Here is a 13,731-nt window from a genome sequence, read left to right as displayed (position 1 = left end):
TTCCAGCGCTTAACCTCAAACAAAACCAAACTTTAACTCAGAACATTGCCAGGTTTTGCTGTGCACATCTCCTTTAATAGCAGCAAATACTGCAATTTTGTACTTCTTCCTTCTGAGAAATAAAGAACGAATATTTTGAAAGGCTCCAGTTTCCTCCTTCGTCAGAATAATCTGGGTTGTTTCCAAGACATTAGCATCTCTTCAATGCATCCTGGACAGCATAATGGGTTATTTCTCATCCATATAGATAAATCTTTAGACCTAACATCACTTTGATCAGATTTCTCCAAATAGTTTGTTGCACCTTCCTCATTAAGAGCTCCATATACTCTCATAAATTAAGTGGCAAATATATAATGTGGAGCTATTTTCAGCTTTAATGAAAACCCCATCCCATTCCTTCGCCAAAAATGGTATTTATGTCATCTCTGATCAGAAGAGCAGAAACCTATCTTGAATTTACTAATGAGGAGAAAATGGTCTAAAAGATTACAGGTAGGGAACTTTGGAAAGCTGCTGGAGAAAGAAGAACTGAAAGGAAGGACTCATGCAAAGTGAGCCAAACAGAACGGCTTTTTCAACACTGCTTTAGAAACTGAAAGCCCTTTTTGTGTTTCTGGCATGACCAAATCAAAACAAGGAAAAAGCTGCTCACTCTGAATACTCAGCCTGACTTGGTGGCAATAATGCTCTAAATGCTCGTGCTCCGTGGAGGTTCCCTGTATGGACCCCAGATTTCCAGACTTACCAAACCACATGAATCTGCTGACTGTTTTTAATTTGGCCTGCACACACAACGTAACATCATGCAAATAAATTTGTGAGAGATTTTCAAGTTTACAAGCCCTTTTAACAGCTGGTTATCACCCTTCTCCTCACCTGAAAGAGCTCTCAGAGTTTTGTCTCTTGCTTCCTAAGCAATGAAAGAAAGGTTGGTGGTAACATTTAATGGCTGCTAGCAATCCACATGACTGATAGGCACCTGCGATGGATGGCAAACCCTATCCCACTGTTGCCTACACACAGACAACTTAAGTAATTAGGCTGAGAAACTGGACTTTCACGAAAACAAAGTTAATTTTGAAATGCTCAGTATCACACCAATATCAATCCTTTCAGAAAGTTGCAGGAAAAAGAAATACTATAGTTTGTGTCAGAAAATGTTCTTAATTTACAAGCTGTGAACCCTGTCCTGCTAGGTCGTATGGCAAGACTTCCTAAGAACACACCAGATCCTTCTCTGGAACTCAAAACTAGCTTTTTTCCAGGCTGTTTCAGAACTTGTCCACAGATGTAGATCTTTACTCAGTATTCCCACTAAAAACTGTAATAAGGAATATTTTTAAAGTAAGTCATATCATCTTATCTATTCTTTCCCAGTTTTTATTTTTCAAAGAAACAGACTAGGTTATACATAGCAGTGAAACAAATCTACTTGAAGCATGCATCCAATGAACCTGCCAAAAACCCCAGGTGGGACACACTGCAGAACTGGTTACATGAAAGAAGCGGGTATGAGCAACTGCAAAATACAACTTTGCTCAGTTTCAGGTACATATAAAGGGGGAGGGCAGTGCCTGTAGTGCAAAAAAGGATATAGAAGCATGAAGGCTTTTTCTAATATCTCTCTATCAATCTGGTGGCCCATTAAGTATCTTTGATCGAACTAGAAATTAAGCTGAATGCACTTAAACCATCTGCCTTTGCACACATATTTTAGTTCTTCATATTCTTGCATATACATAAATGGCAGCATGAAGATCAAGACATGGGAAATGTGGATCTGTTTTGGCTGTCTGTATTTCAATTTTTCTAACATTTATGTTTGGAACTCACAGATATGTTCTTTTTTAATGAAATGCCTCAGAGGTTAAATATGGGAAGTATGATCTAACTCTAACAAAGATAATCTTACAGGAGTATTCAAATATACTCGGAATGAATTGTCTTACGTTTCAGATATTTTAACCTATTCCTCAAATTTGCAAGAGTATTGCAAGCTTTCCAGTAAGTAGCAGCCAGGTAAGCTCCTGAAACAGAGCTCACTCATTCTGGGTAACGAAGCTTGTGTTGAGACTTTCAGTATATAGCACTTCCTGAGAGAACACAACAGTGCTTTTGAGATGAAAAACTCTAGGGGACTATTTAAAAGAGAGGTTTCAAACTTCCAAATGAAAGAACAAAGGACCCTGCACCAGTGAAATAAGAATTGAAAAACATAGCTACCTAAACTCATATGAGATTTTTGAGTATTTTCTTTCCATTAGCGTGACCATGAAACAAAGCCAAGTTGAATTAAAAAAAAAAAAAAGAAAAAGAAAAACAACCACAAAAACCAGTTTATTCTACAAAAAATAAGAAATGCATACATTGTCTCTATCAGAGGTTAAGCAACCTACCTGGCTGATCAATCTCTGAGTGTTTTATAATATAATTTCAAGATAGAGATATAGTAATATATTTCACCCCAAAGTTTTAAACAAGAAATAGTGGCATGACCTAATTAGATATAACTGCTATCAGCAGTGTGTTTAAGAATAATATTCTGGTAATTTAAAAATGTATTTTCTCATTTATTTTCTGTTCTATATTCTGGGCTCCTAAAAATCTCTTCTATGCCTAAAAATAAAATATTCTCTGAAGATTTCATCTCTTTCAATTTGGCAAACACTGAACAAAGTAGAAATTAACATGGCTCCTCTGTACAACTTCAACATATGCTGCACTTTATCAAGCCAAAACATTTCTTTATACAATAGCATTAAAATAATGCCAAAGTAGCCCTTCCCTAAATAACTACTTAAGGAGAAGTTAAAAAAGAAAAATGTTTTATGCTGTACAAGTAGGATCTAGTACTGTTTTTAAATTGCCAATCATCCTACAATCTTTGTTTTTCTTTAGGAAGAAATATACAAAAATTATTCTATTCCAGTTGAATGCATATACATAACTGTTTTCAAAAGAAAACATCAACAACCCAATATCGACACAAACACAATCTTTTTATAGAACATAAGTTTTGCCATATTTTTTTTTTAAGAACAGAAACCTGCATTTGTATTGGTATCCATCTATGTAACTTGTTGTTTTATCACTCGTAAGACTTCCCATTCTAACATAGCTTTTCTTTTTCCTTTGACACTTAAGTAAAGGTGTGACAAAGTACCTGGCACTTCACAGAAAATATGTTTTCTTCTCTCCAGTTTGATTAAATCAAACAACTGAACAAAATTTGATAAGAAGAGAGAGACTTGGATTGCTCCCATTTCATTTAAAGGTAGAATAACTTAGTGTAAAGGACAAAAACCTGAGTGTTTTGAGATTACCAATTTGTCAGAAAGCAAAAGAAATAGGAGCTTACAGGTGTCATTTTCCTCATCTATTTTTATCATATACTTGTTCTTTTCTAAAGATAATAAACCAAAAAGACTTTAATGCCTTAATATATTTTATATAGCACTTCCTGAGAGAACACAACAGTGCTTTTGAGATGAAAAACTCTAGGGGACTATTTAAAAGAGAGGTTTCAAACTTCCAAATGAAAGAACAAGTTTTAAATGGAAGACAGAATATATGTAGAAGCTTAAATCATATATATTTTACATCACATACACAAACACGCTATCAGTGTTATAGAAGAACAGTACCTGTGCACAGTCCAGCTTCAAAAGCAGGTCCACCCTCTTTAACTTGTTTAACAAATATGGTATCCATTGGCTCCAGTCTATTTCTTTGTTTTCCTGAGGAAGAAAGAATATTTCTTAATAGCATTTAATTATACTGCATTACAATTTTTTTACTTTAAGAATTATTTTGAAATGTAATCCTGCCACGTTCATCATTACATTAAATACTCAAGTTCAATTTGGTTAAGGGAAGGAAGAGAGACTAGGAGTCCTAAAGACAGCATTTTCTTTAGCTACACTAAAGGTCTTTTAGGTGTCTGGGAAATAAAGAAAGGGGAGGGGGTTGGGAAGAGAGATGTATCTCAAACTTAGAACTTGCAACTATGTCCCAGTACATGGTATTTTTCAAGTTCATTTTATCATTTCATTCCTACATCATCCTCATGCTGATGCCTACACCTATTCAGTAAGAATTATCCCTTCCTCTCCTAGATTGCTATCTGGCATAAGATAAAGCCAGACAAAGTAGTGCAAACTGAAAAATAAAATTTTAAAATCTTTCCTTAAAAGGAGAAAACGGTAACATTGATTTATAGTCCTCATGGAACTGTAACACTGATTTTCTAACTGTTTTTCAGATGAAAGTTTCAAGATGAAGTTTAAAGTTTTCTTGAAGATTTATCAAAAGTCAAAAGAAAATGCATAATTCAGAATAAATTATAACGTTTGCGTGTGCTGTACATATCCATATATACACAATGTAGACGTTAATCTACAGTAGTTAGAAAACATAACACCTTCTTGCCTTCTCAGTACGCACTTAATTTCTATGCTTCCAGAAGCAAAGGTACTTTGTGCTTTTACATGCATGACACCAAATCTAAGTAATTCTTAGTTGAAGTACCCACTGCATCCGAACATTGGGGGGGGGGGGGGGGGGGGGGGGGCGGGGGGGAATGGCAGTGAAACAAAAGACAAACAAACAAAAACAAACCAAAAAAAAACCTCCCACACAAACAAAACTGCAAGACAAAAAATCTCCAGTTATACTGCAGGCTAGAATACAGCGATCCTGTCCTGAGCTACATCTGTATGTAGCTGGAGTAAGCCATTTTACAGCCTCTATACAGCTTCACTAGTGTAACTTCTATGCCAGTGAGCTTAAAAAAAAAAAATTCCCCCCAAAACAAAAAACCCACCCAAAAATAAAATTTGAAATTTTATTTCCAGTCTGCCAGAAGACTGCACTGAACTTACTGTGTTCTACAGCGTTAGCGGTCTCTCCTAACACCGCTGTCCACCTGGTGCAAAACATGAGCACTTACAGAACCGGCAGCAGAACCTCAAAGGTTACAGCCAGACAAGCTTTTATGGTGCCAGCCATGGCTTTAATAGCCTTGGTCCCTCCCAACTCCTATCACCGGTTACTACCCCTGTACCACACGCTCAGCTGGGGAAATGCCACCCTTTGGAGGCTACATGATGAGCCAGCCCAGGGAACTGACATGGACTGAAAATAAGCAGGGTCTGGGTTCCAGTTTACCACGAAAACCAGGCATAGTAGAGAGAGTGGCATAAACTGCAGAAAAAGAAGGAACAGCAGGAGAGAATAAAGGGATTGCTTGAAACTGGCACTGCTGATAAAAGAAACACTCCTTGAAACTGCAGTGTTAGGTTCTCATCACTTCTTCAGTGACTAATCTTTGACTTGGGCACAAATGGCACTGCTTTTGGAAGTATTTTCACCACAGCTTTAAATATCCTACCTGGCCATGCTTACTAAGCCACAGCATTATTTATTGAATATAAATAAGGTGCCCCCCTTACCCCTTTTTTGGTTCAGTTTCCATATGGGAAAAGCTTATTATTTGAAGAATTATTTGAAGAATTTTAATGAATTGCACAAAACCAGACTTCCCTCTGACTGATTCACACTTTTCAAATACAAGTTTTAGCCTAATGCCTTCATTCTGCAAACCCCCAGTATCCTGCCATTTTACCACAAAACAGTTGAACAAAATGGCTGACTCATATGGCTCTAAATGGCCTTCTCAAAATAACTCCAGATTGGTAAAGAATAATCAAAAAATTGATTTGATAGAATCAGATAACTACTATATACAAAGCAACTGAATTATAAATCAAGAAACTCCAGCTGGCAGCTCAGTCCCCAAATACTTTAAAATTTGATTAGCAGGACATAGCTACAAGACATACAAAATGCTCTTTGTGAAACAAAGCTAGTATCTGTCATTTTTAATCTGCTGATTTAAATAGACACTGAACACATGATGGGTCCTGTCCTTTAAGAGGCAGTAACATTTCAGCAAGTTTAGACAAGCTCTAAGAAGAATTTACCCAGATGCCATGAACAAAAAGTTGCTTCAACCACTTACAAAAGTGAAGTTAAAATATGACCTTTTATAGGACCACCAAACATCCTTCCCAGCGTTGCCACTTAATCTTTTACTGAAGTGATATACAATCCCAAAAGTGACAACACAAATCAAAATAACGCAGCTTCCATGGCACATTTAATTTATAACACTTAATACCTAATACTTATAATATAACTTAACACCAAGGGGCTACCTTTATAAAATGCTTCCTTTATAAAATGCTCAAAAAAATGTTAGTGGCCTACTACTAGTTTGCTTAACACTCAAATGCTACTTTATGCCTTGGCCGTACCTGAACATACAAAGCAAGAGGTCAAGCAGATATGGTTACTCCCATTCAATATCCAACACACAACACCTTTAACCATATCTGAGTTAGAGGGGAAAACTATACCAGTTTATGGAGACCAGAGACTGCAACCTTCCCTGAACATCTGATTTCTGACCGACCGACCCATCAGCTACACTCAGAGGTTCTTCAACAGTACGGGCAATCACTTCACGTTTTCACAGCTAATTTATGGACCAATTCAGAAAGCTGATTACATATTAAACTTGGTTCTTTGTCCTACATACGGAAGGAAGCTATATTGAACAGTCATTCTTCTTAAAAAGGTGAACCACCACACTAAAGATAAAGATCAATTTGGGGGCAAAAATTAGGATGAAAGGTTTAAAGTGTTGTTTACATCTGCAGGTTCATTTTACAGTTCAGTAATATCCAAATACAAGTAAAGACAAGAAGAAAACCTAGGACTCCCAAGCTTTGGTAGATGAATACATGCTCTTCATTCCTCCTTGGAGTTTTACATACTTGGATACGAACCAGAACTTTTTTCCTTCAGTAACTTATAAATGAACTTCCTCAAATACATAGCCTCAAAGTGTATGTTTATATTTTGAGTTTGAAACTCAAGCAAAGCTAAACACTATTTTCTGACAGTAGGAGCTAACAATACAATACTTTCGTCAGACCAACTGAGGCAGAATAAATCTTGTAGATGTGCACTCAATCATTACAGAAATAAATTCCAAGTAAAATGGATAATCTAATAACTTACTTCATGTCTCAAAATTCAACAATCATTAAACTTCAATTTAATTGTGCCTAAATCTCCACTGGGTCCCATCTGCACCCAATCATCAGGCAAAAGCAAGATACTATTCAAAATGTGAGCCTACACTTCCCTCCTTCCAAAGTTCCCCATCCAGAGCAGATTATCACAGTAGAACTTTTACACTAAGTTCTCCAGCGCTGCACTACATAGTGTCGCAATTTTCCCTTCTAATATTGAAAGGCCTAATTTTTTGGAGCATGCCAGCAACTCCTTAAAATGCAATAAAAGAACAAACAGTAAAGCAGCTCACACTACCAGTCTGTCAGACTTGTAGCCTTATTTGCCAGTGCTTTTCCAGTGCTCATTACTGCATATTACTTTGCCTCCTCCCTCCTTCTCCATACTTCTATAAACAACTTTATAATTGAGCATTACATTGCAGGCTACCAACAAAGATGACAATTTCTCCCCAATCTTCAACTGCAAATGAAAAACAAGACATCATGCACACACAAAGAACAGGCAAAAGGATGAGCTACCAGGAACACTCATACATGCACGGAAGCAGCACAGATGTAAAGCACAACTTCTGCAAAACATATTTCATATTTACTTCATTTCTCCACAAGTGTAGCTATAAACAGAGGTGCAGTCTAACATAAGGGCAGTAAAAGAAACAGAAGCATATGAAGTTGCTAAGTACACAAATTAGCTGACCAGAAACTAAAAAACAGTCCATAAAGTTGTTCTTTCCTTTATCAGTCTTGTAAGCACACAAAATTCTCCAGCATGAATAAATGGTCACCAGTCAGGATAAATTAAAACTCAAGTTATTGTCTGGGTAGTAATGTAGTTTTACTAACAGAATGACTAAATATTCCCTGCAGTGCCACCACTCCCTTAAGTGCTGCTATTCAAACAAAAACGTAACTTTAGAGAAGGCAAACTGGTGTCTGAACTTTTACTTCAGAGATTCAGCACCATCAGAAATAAGGAAATAAAAATGAGTCACCAAGTATATAGAGGGCTCAAGGCAAAAATTCATTGGCTTAAACAAGGAAGTAAGGAATCCGCAGAGTCTTTATAATAAGGTCCTTGGTCTGAACAACCAAAGTTAAGAAAAGTAGTCTGAAGAAGCACAAACACCTGTAAATCAAATGCAAGACAAATACAGAAAAGCAGTTTATTGCAATAAGATTTTTCCTAGCCAATATATAAATTTTTCATAGTTGTACACAAATCTTCTAATTAATCAGCAATTTTCAACCAAAAAATACTAACTGCTACCTTCAATAACCAGTGAGATCAAAGGAGAATCTACAAAATTAAGAGTAGCGTCTTGTTTCAACTGTTGTTCAAATTAAGGTCAAACAATATTAAAGACTTTATTCATAATACATACATTTATAATAATTTATGACCTAACCTTTATACTACCTGGATCTACTAGCTGAGACTAAAAGTCAATACCACCTTCACAGTCTGACAGGGGAAAGTAAGTTTCCCATTGTAAACTTTCCTGACAAACGTTTGAGATGCCAGGAGTGGCAGAGGTAAGTATGGTGCACTACCACAACAATCTGATTTGCAAAATAATAAAATTCTAATATGCTCTTTCACCCTAATAAAAGTGAATATTAAAAAAACTCCACTACTTTTAAACAGAACAGTAGAATTAAGAGTTGTTAATTAACATTTATAACTGACTTATATGGGCGGTGTCATATGGTCACATACAGCAAAACTTCTCCTAACCCCCCTAAACTTGATGTAAAAATTAAATTTTATCTAGGTACAAATTCTAGCTTAAACCCCTAAAATGCTAGTTTGGAATACAGCTGCTACAAGGAACATAACTAGTATTATATCAAATGCGTTAAGCTTGAGTTAGCTTTTAAGCTACTCTTTGCAGACCAGACAGCATTACTATACTGCTCTGTGATTCGTCTGGAAAACAAAGTAACACGGTAGAAGTTAATATTATCACATCCACCAACACACTACAAGATAGCAGCAAGCACATCACTTCTCTGTAGTCATTAACCTTCTGATATAAAACACAGATAAAAACATGTGAGTCACAAAGACTACAGAAAGGACACCTCTCTGACAAAGAACCTTTACATTTTGAAGAGGAAAAAAACAAACTCCAAAGAAGCAGAACAAAAAAACCCACAACACCAAAGTGCTACTGCTGACATAGCTCTTCCTTTCTTTTTGACCTGCAGAGCACAGACCTGCAAGTGTTTCAGAACACAGTGTAATACATACTTTCTTACAAAGTCTCTCCTAAGAGTCTACTGCTTAAATACATGCCATTTCTTCTCTTCCTAGAGGAAAAAAAAAATTTTTGCTCAGGGCAGCTGAACCATGCCTAGAAATCCTCATAACACAGGAACTGGACAAAGGCTAACCTTATGCAGAATATTTTCACTCCTGGCCCCATGCTGAGCAGACAGCAAAAGGGTGACTTTCATTCTTATACTAAAGAATCACCAGCCCCATGAAACACCTCAAATTATTAAATTAAGGCAGGCTCTTATGTACATCTTTCTCTCACTCAAGAGGTAGGAATATTCCTCTTGGACATGAAGATCTACAAATATGCTTTTGGATATCCAAGGCATTTGAACTCTGTTGATTCAACAATGCCAAGTGGCACTGATTCTTAGGACACCTTTCAGGCAAAGGGACAAGACATATGTACAGATACAGTGAGAGAAATGCTTCTAAATGATTACTGAATCAAAAACCTGCTAATCATTTCCCAAGCTACTCAAAAAGAGATCACTGAAAGTACAGCGGAACTTACATTTATTAAAAGATATTTAATTTAATATAAATCACAAAACTGTCAGGATCGCATTTAACTGAGAGAGTCCAACTAAAGACAATTCTGGATTTTATAATATGCAAACTGAATTTCATACATAGTAAGCATTTCTCCACTAGCAATCCATTGCAGAAAAGGAGCCCAAAGGTCTCAGCCCAGCCCCAACAGAGCTTTTTCACGCATTGTCAAGCACAAATTAACTCAACTAAAAAACACTAAGCAAAACACAGTGTCGAAGATGAGCCTCTAAAAGAGGTTGATAACAAGTAAAATAGCACTGTTGAGTCATTTAGCAGAGAAACACCTGGCATTCAACTCTGATACAGGAAAAATACACTCTGTTACTCCTCAAAGCATCTCTGGCATTTTGATTAGGCAACTCAAAGATGATATTTCTTCTGCTTACTCTTCTCTTAAAACCATTTGACTAATACAACCTCAACCCTATCTTCATGGCAGGGTGGGGGGAGAAGGAGAGAAAATAATCTGGTGTTGTTATGGAAAACATAACAGTTTCAGCTTAATGACAAACTCTCCAAAACTGTGTTTTCCCATTGCATTATTTGCCAACATTACAAGTTTTTTTCAATTCTCTCAAATCTAAAATTAAAACTTTTTAAGTTTAAAATTTAAGCTATGATTAAACAGTCTAAAGGATTTACTTTAGTTCTTAGATAAGCATAGAGCCAGTCAAATTTTATCTGTTGTACTGAACCTACAGACTCTCCCCTAAATCCATGGAAATTACACTTACACAGCTCTTCACATTTTTATTAGAAGTCTAATATGATTTGAACTCAGTAGTAGTCACTGAGAAACATTATACATGTGAACAAGTTGGAAGGCCACTCTGCTGGACATTCTGGATGTACTTTAAGGGAACAAGGAATCATCAGGCCCTGGTCTCAGTGGAAAACAAAACAAGCCCTCTTTTAGCATTCTCAACATTTAGTGTTAAAAAATTAAGTTGGACAAAAACATCCATGAAAAAGGACAATTTACTGTGGTGTTATCCTAAAGCATTAGTGTTATATATCTCTTGCCTCTTACTCCTAATTCCACCACCATATAGCTTAGACCACATCATCCCAGCATCTATGACCTTTCCAAATAATGTGCTTTCATATTCATTCTCTTGTTCCTTATCTACCTTGTTCCCATCATCACAGGCACACTTAGTTTATTTCACAACAGACTGAGCTGATAGGAGATGATATTGAAAAACATGGGATTAAATTAAATCCTGGGAGAACACAAACTACATTACAGAAATCAACAGTCTGTTTAAAGACATGAAACACTGAAAACTCGAGGCATTATGTAAGCAGCAGCAAGGAATAAAAAGCTTTTCTTATACTTTTTCCACCCTTCCTCCAAAGGCTCTATAACATCAAACCAGACTTGCACAGAGCTGAAGAAGCTCAGGTAATAAATTGGAACTATTTAGCTTAGACAACTGAAGGGTAGAAAGATTATTCCATGGTTAGGCACATTAAAAAAATAGCCTGGTGATCACAATTTAACTATTTAGAAATCTGAGCCAAAACAGGTGTCTAAAGTCTCATTAGAAAGTGCACACTCAGTCTCTACAGAAAAGGAGACTGAGCAATATACCTAAGTCACCTTTCACTTTTACGGGAAAATAAGCTACTAGTTGCTATAGATACGTCTACATAGAAATAGGAGAAAGTAGGAAAAGCAAGAACATAATATTAAAAAATATGATACTGGATTATAATGATACTAGATTTCCAGGCACTGTATTAAACATAAAATAGCTTAGTTCTCATAGGAAAGATGAAATCCCTTTCAGACTACTTCTATATGCTTATCACTGTTCATTTTAATCATGATCCACAAGCCAAACATTTTTGAAGTAAAACCTGTTTTAGGACAAGATACAAGAAACGACCCATTTAATATGTACTATACTTGTATTTTGCCAACTACAGATTCAAGTAGTCTTTGAAGGACAACATATTCACCATATTAAGTGCACAATGAAATGGCATGGAGACAGCATGGCAATGGAGATTGTTTTCTCCAGCACCACTTACCACATGTTGACAGTGCAAGTTTTTAACAAAATATTACTATTTTTAATAGGTATAAGTATTTTTCAGCTTGTCTCCAAATATTCCTACGATGGTCTGCTGGGAGACTTCTGCCTGTAAGATAGCTCTTAAACAATATTTTGATGCGAGACAACTCCAGAAAACAGGAAGAATACTGATGGTATACCAACCTCAAAACACATGAAAGAAATACTCCAATATAGGCTGGTCAACATAAAAAATTCTCAAGAAAACAGTAGAAGCTGATAAAAGTTTCCAGTCAGCAACCAAGGAATCCATTGAGAAAGATCTGCATCTTCTGATAAAGTGCATCTGTTAAGCTAAGCTATTAAAATGCTTTTCTAAGGTCAACAACCTGGAGCAGTGAAAGCAGGAAAGAACAGAAATCTTTCAAATAATAACTACACAATATTTAGGGTAAATCTGCTGTGATGCCCTTCCAGCACATAACAGGGTGCTGAAGTCCCCCATAAGGAACAGGGCCTGCACATATGAGGCTTCTACCACTTGTCTGAAGAAAGCCTTATCTACTTCTTCCCTGATCAGGCAGTCTGTAGCAGATGCCCACCAAAACATTGCCCACATGAGTATGCCTGCAAATGCTGACCATAAGCTCTAAGCTGGCTCCCCATCCATCCCAAGCCAGACCTCCATGCATCCCTGTTGCTTTCTCACAACTCAAGAACAACGGCAACTCAACCTCCGTGCTCTCCCAACCTGTCCTTCCCAAAGTGCCTGTATTCACCCACTGCAGCACTCTAGCCCACTCCTCTGAGCCATCCCACCATATCTCTGCGGCCCCAATGAGATCGTAGCCCTACAACTGCATGCAGAACACCAATTCCTCCTGCTTGTTACCCATGCTGAGTGCATGAGTGCACAGGGGCTTCAGAGAGGCCCTCAAAAAAGGGAGGAGAGCTTCCCCCATCATATCGTCCTGTAGGCATTCCCTTATTTATGTGCATACACTTCAGGTGGTCCCCTGCTGTCCCAGCTGTTGGCCATGAGGTGTCTCCTGTCCACAGTGTCCTAACCTGTTCGCTTGACAAACCAATCCACCACTTCCTCACTTGCTTCTTGGCCATTGTCTCCCTCCTGCGTTATTCCTAGTTTAGAGCTCTCTTGGACAAATTTGCATTACCTTTTATTCTAAATGCTTTGAAATCTCACTGCTTGCCAAAAGCAAGATTAATGCAAGCCAGGAGCATGATCTAAATATATACTAAAAAAGTTGCACTAAAATTCTATACCAGAACATAAAACCATATAAAAATATTTCTTTCACTGTTAGAATACATCAAACCTGGTACATGCTTTTATCTTCTGCCCTCTAGACTCAATTAGGTACTCAGCTCCTTTGAAAAAATATTCAAGTGCTTTCAATAAAAGGCAATAGCAATAGAGATCCTTTTCTCCACCTATTCAAACCTGTAAGTGCTGAACCTGCTAAAAATCTCAACTTTTATAAGGTAAGTTTAACCTGTGAAAAGGGCAAAGCAGAAAGTGCAGATAATTAGAAATCTTCACTCAAAATTCATACAAAAAAAAGACAACGATTTTGCCCTGGCACACACTGCTTCACAAAAATGAAAAGCTTGAATCCCCTTAGCTTAGTCTTTCAGAAAGGAAAGCTCAAGTGAATTATCATCTACAAACTTCAAAGCAAAAATGTTTAATTTTCATTGTTAATTAAGTAAGACAGAGCTTCAGAGGCACGTTTTCCAATCAAGTTTGAAAGAA

General features: G+C 36.9%; 1 protein-coding gene across 4 annotated transcripts in view; it reads right to left on the bottom strand.

Moving 5' to 3' along the window:
- Window positions 1-13,731, bottom strand: part of ARHGAP21 (Rho GTPase activating protein 21) — a 124,604-nt gene that overhangs the window by 47,262 nt on the left and 63,611 nt on the right. For all 4 annotated transcript variants that reach the window (XM_075047432.1, XM_075047461.1, XM_075047441.1 and 1 more), the window contains exon 5: window positions 3,648-3,740. In XM_075047432.1, coding sequence (XP_074903533.1) covers window positions 3,648-3,740 — 93 coding nt within the window. The remainder of the gene's footprint in view (window positions 1-3,647; window positions 3,741-13,731) is intronic.

The sequence above is a fragment of the Buteo buteo genome, chromosome 2 (genome assembly GCF_964188355.1).
Source record: "Buteo buteo chromosome 2, bButBut1.hap1.1, whole genome shotgun sequence".
Lineage (NCBI taxonomy): Eukaryota > Metazoa > Chordata > Aves > Accipitriformes > Accipitridae > Buteo > Buteo buteo.
Note: the sequence above shows the minus strand (reverse complement) of the source record. Positions and strands in the feature narration are given on the sequence as shown.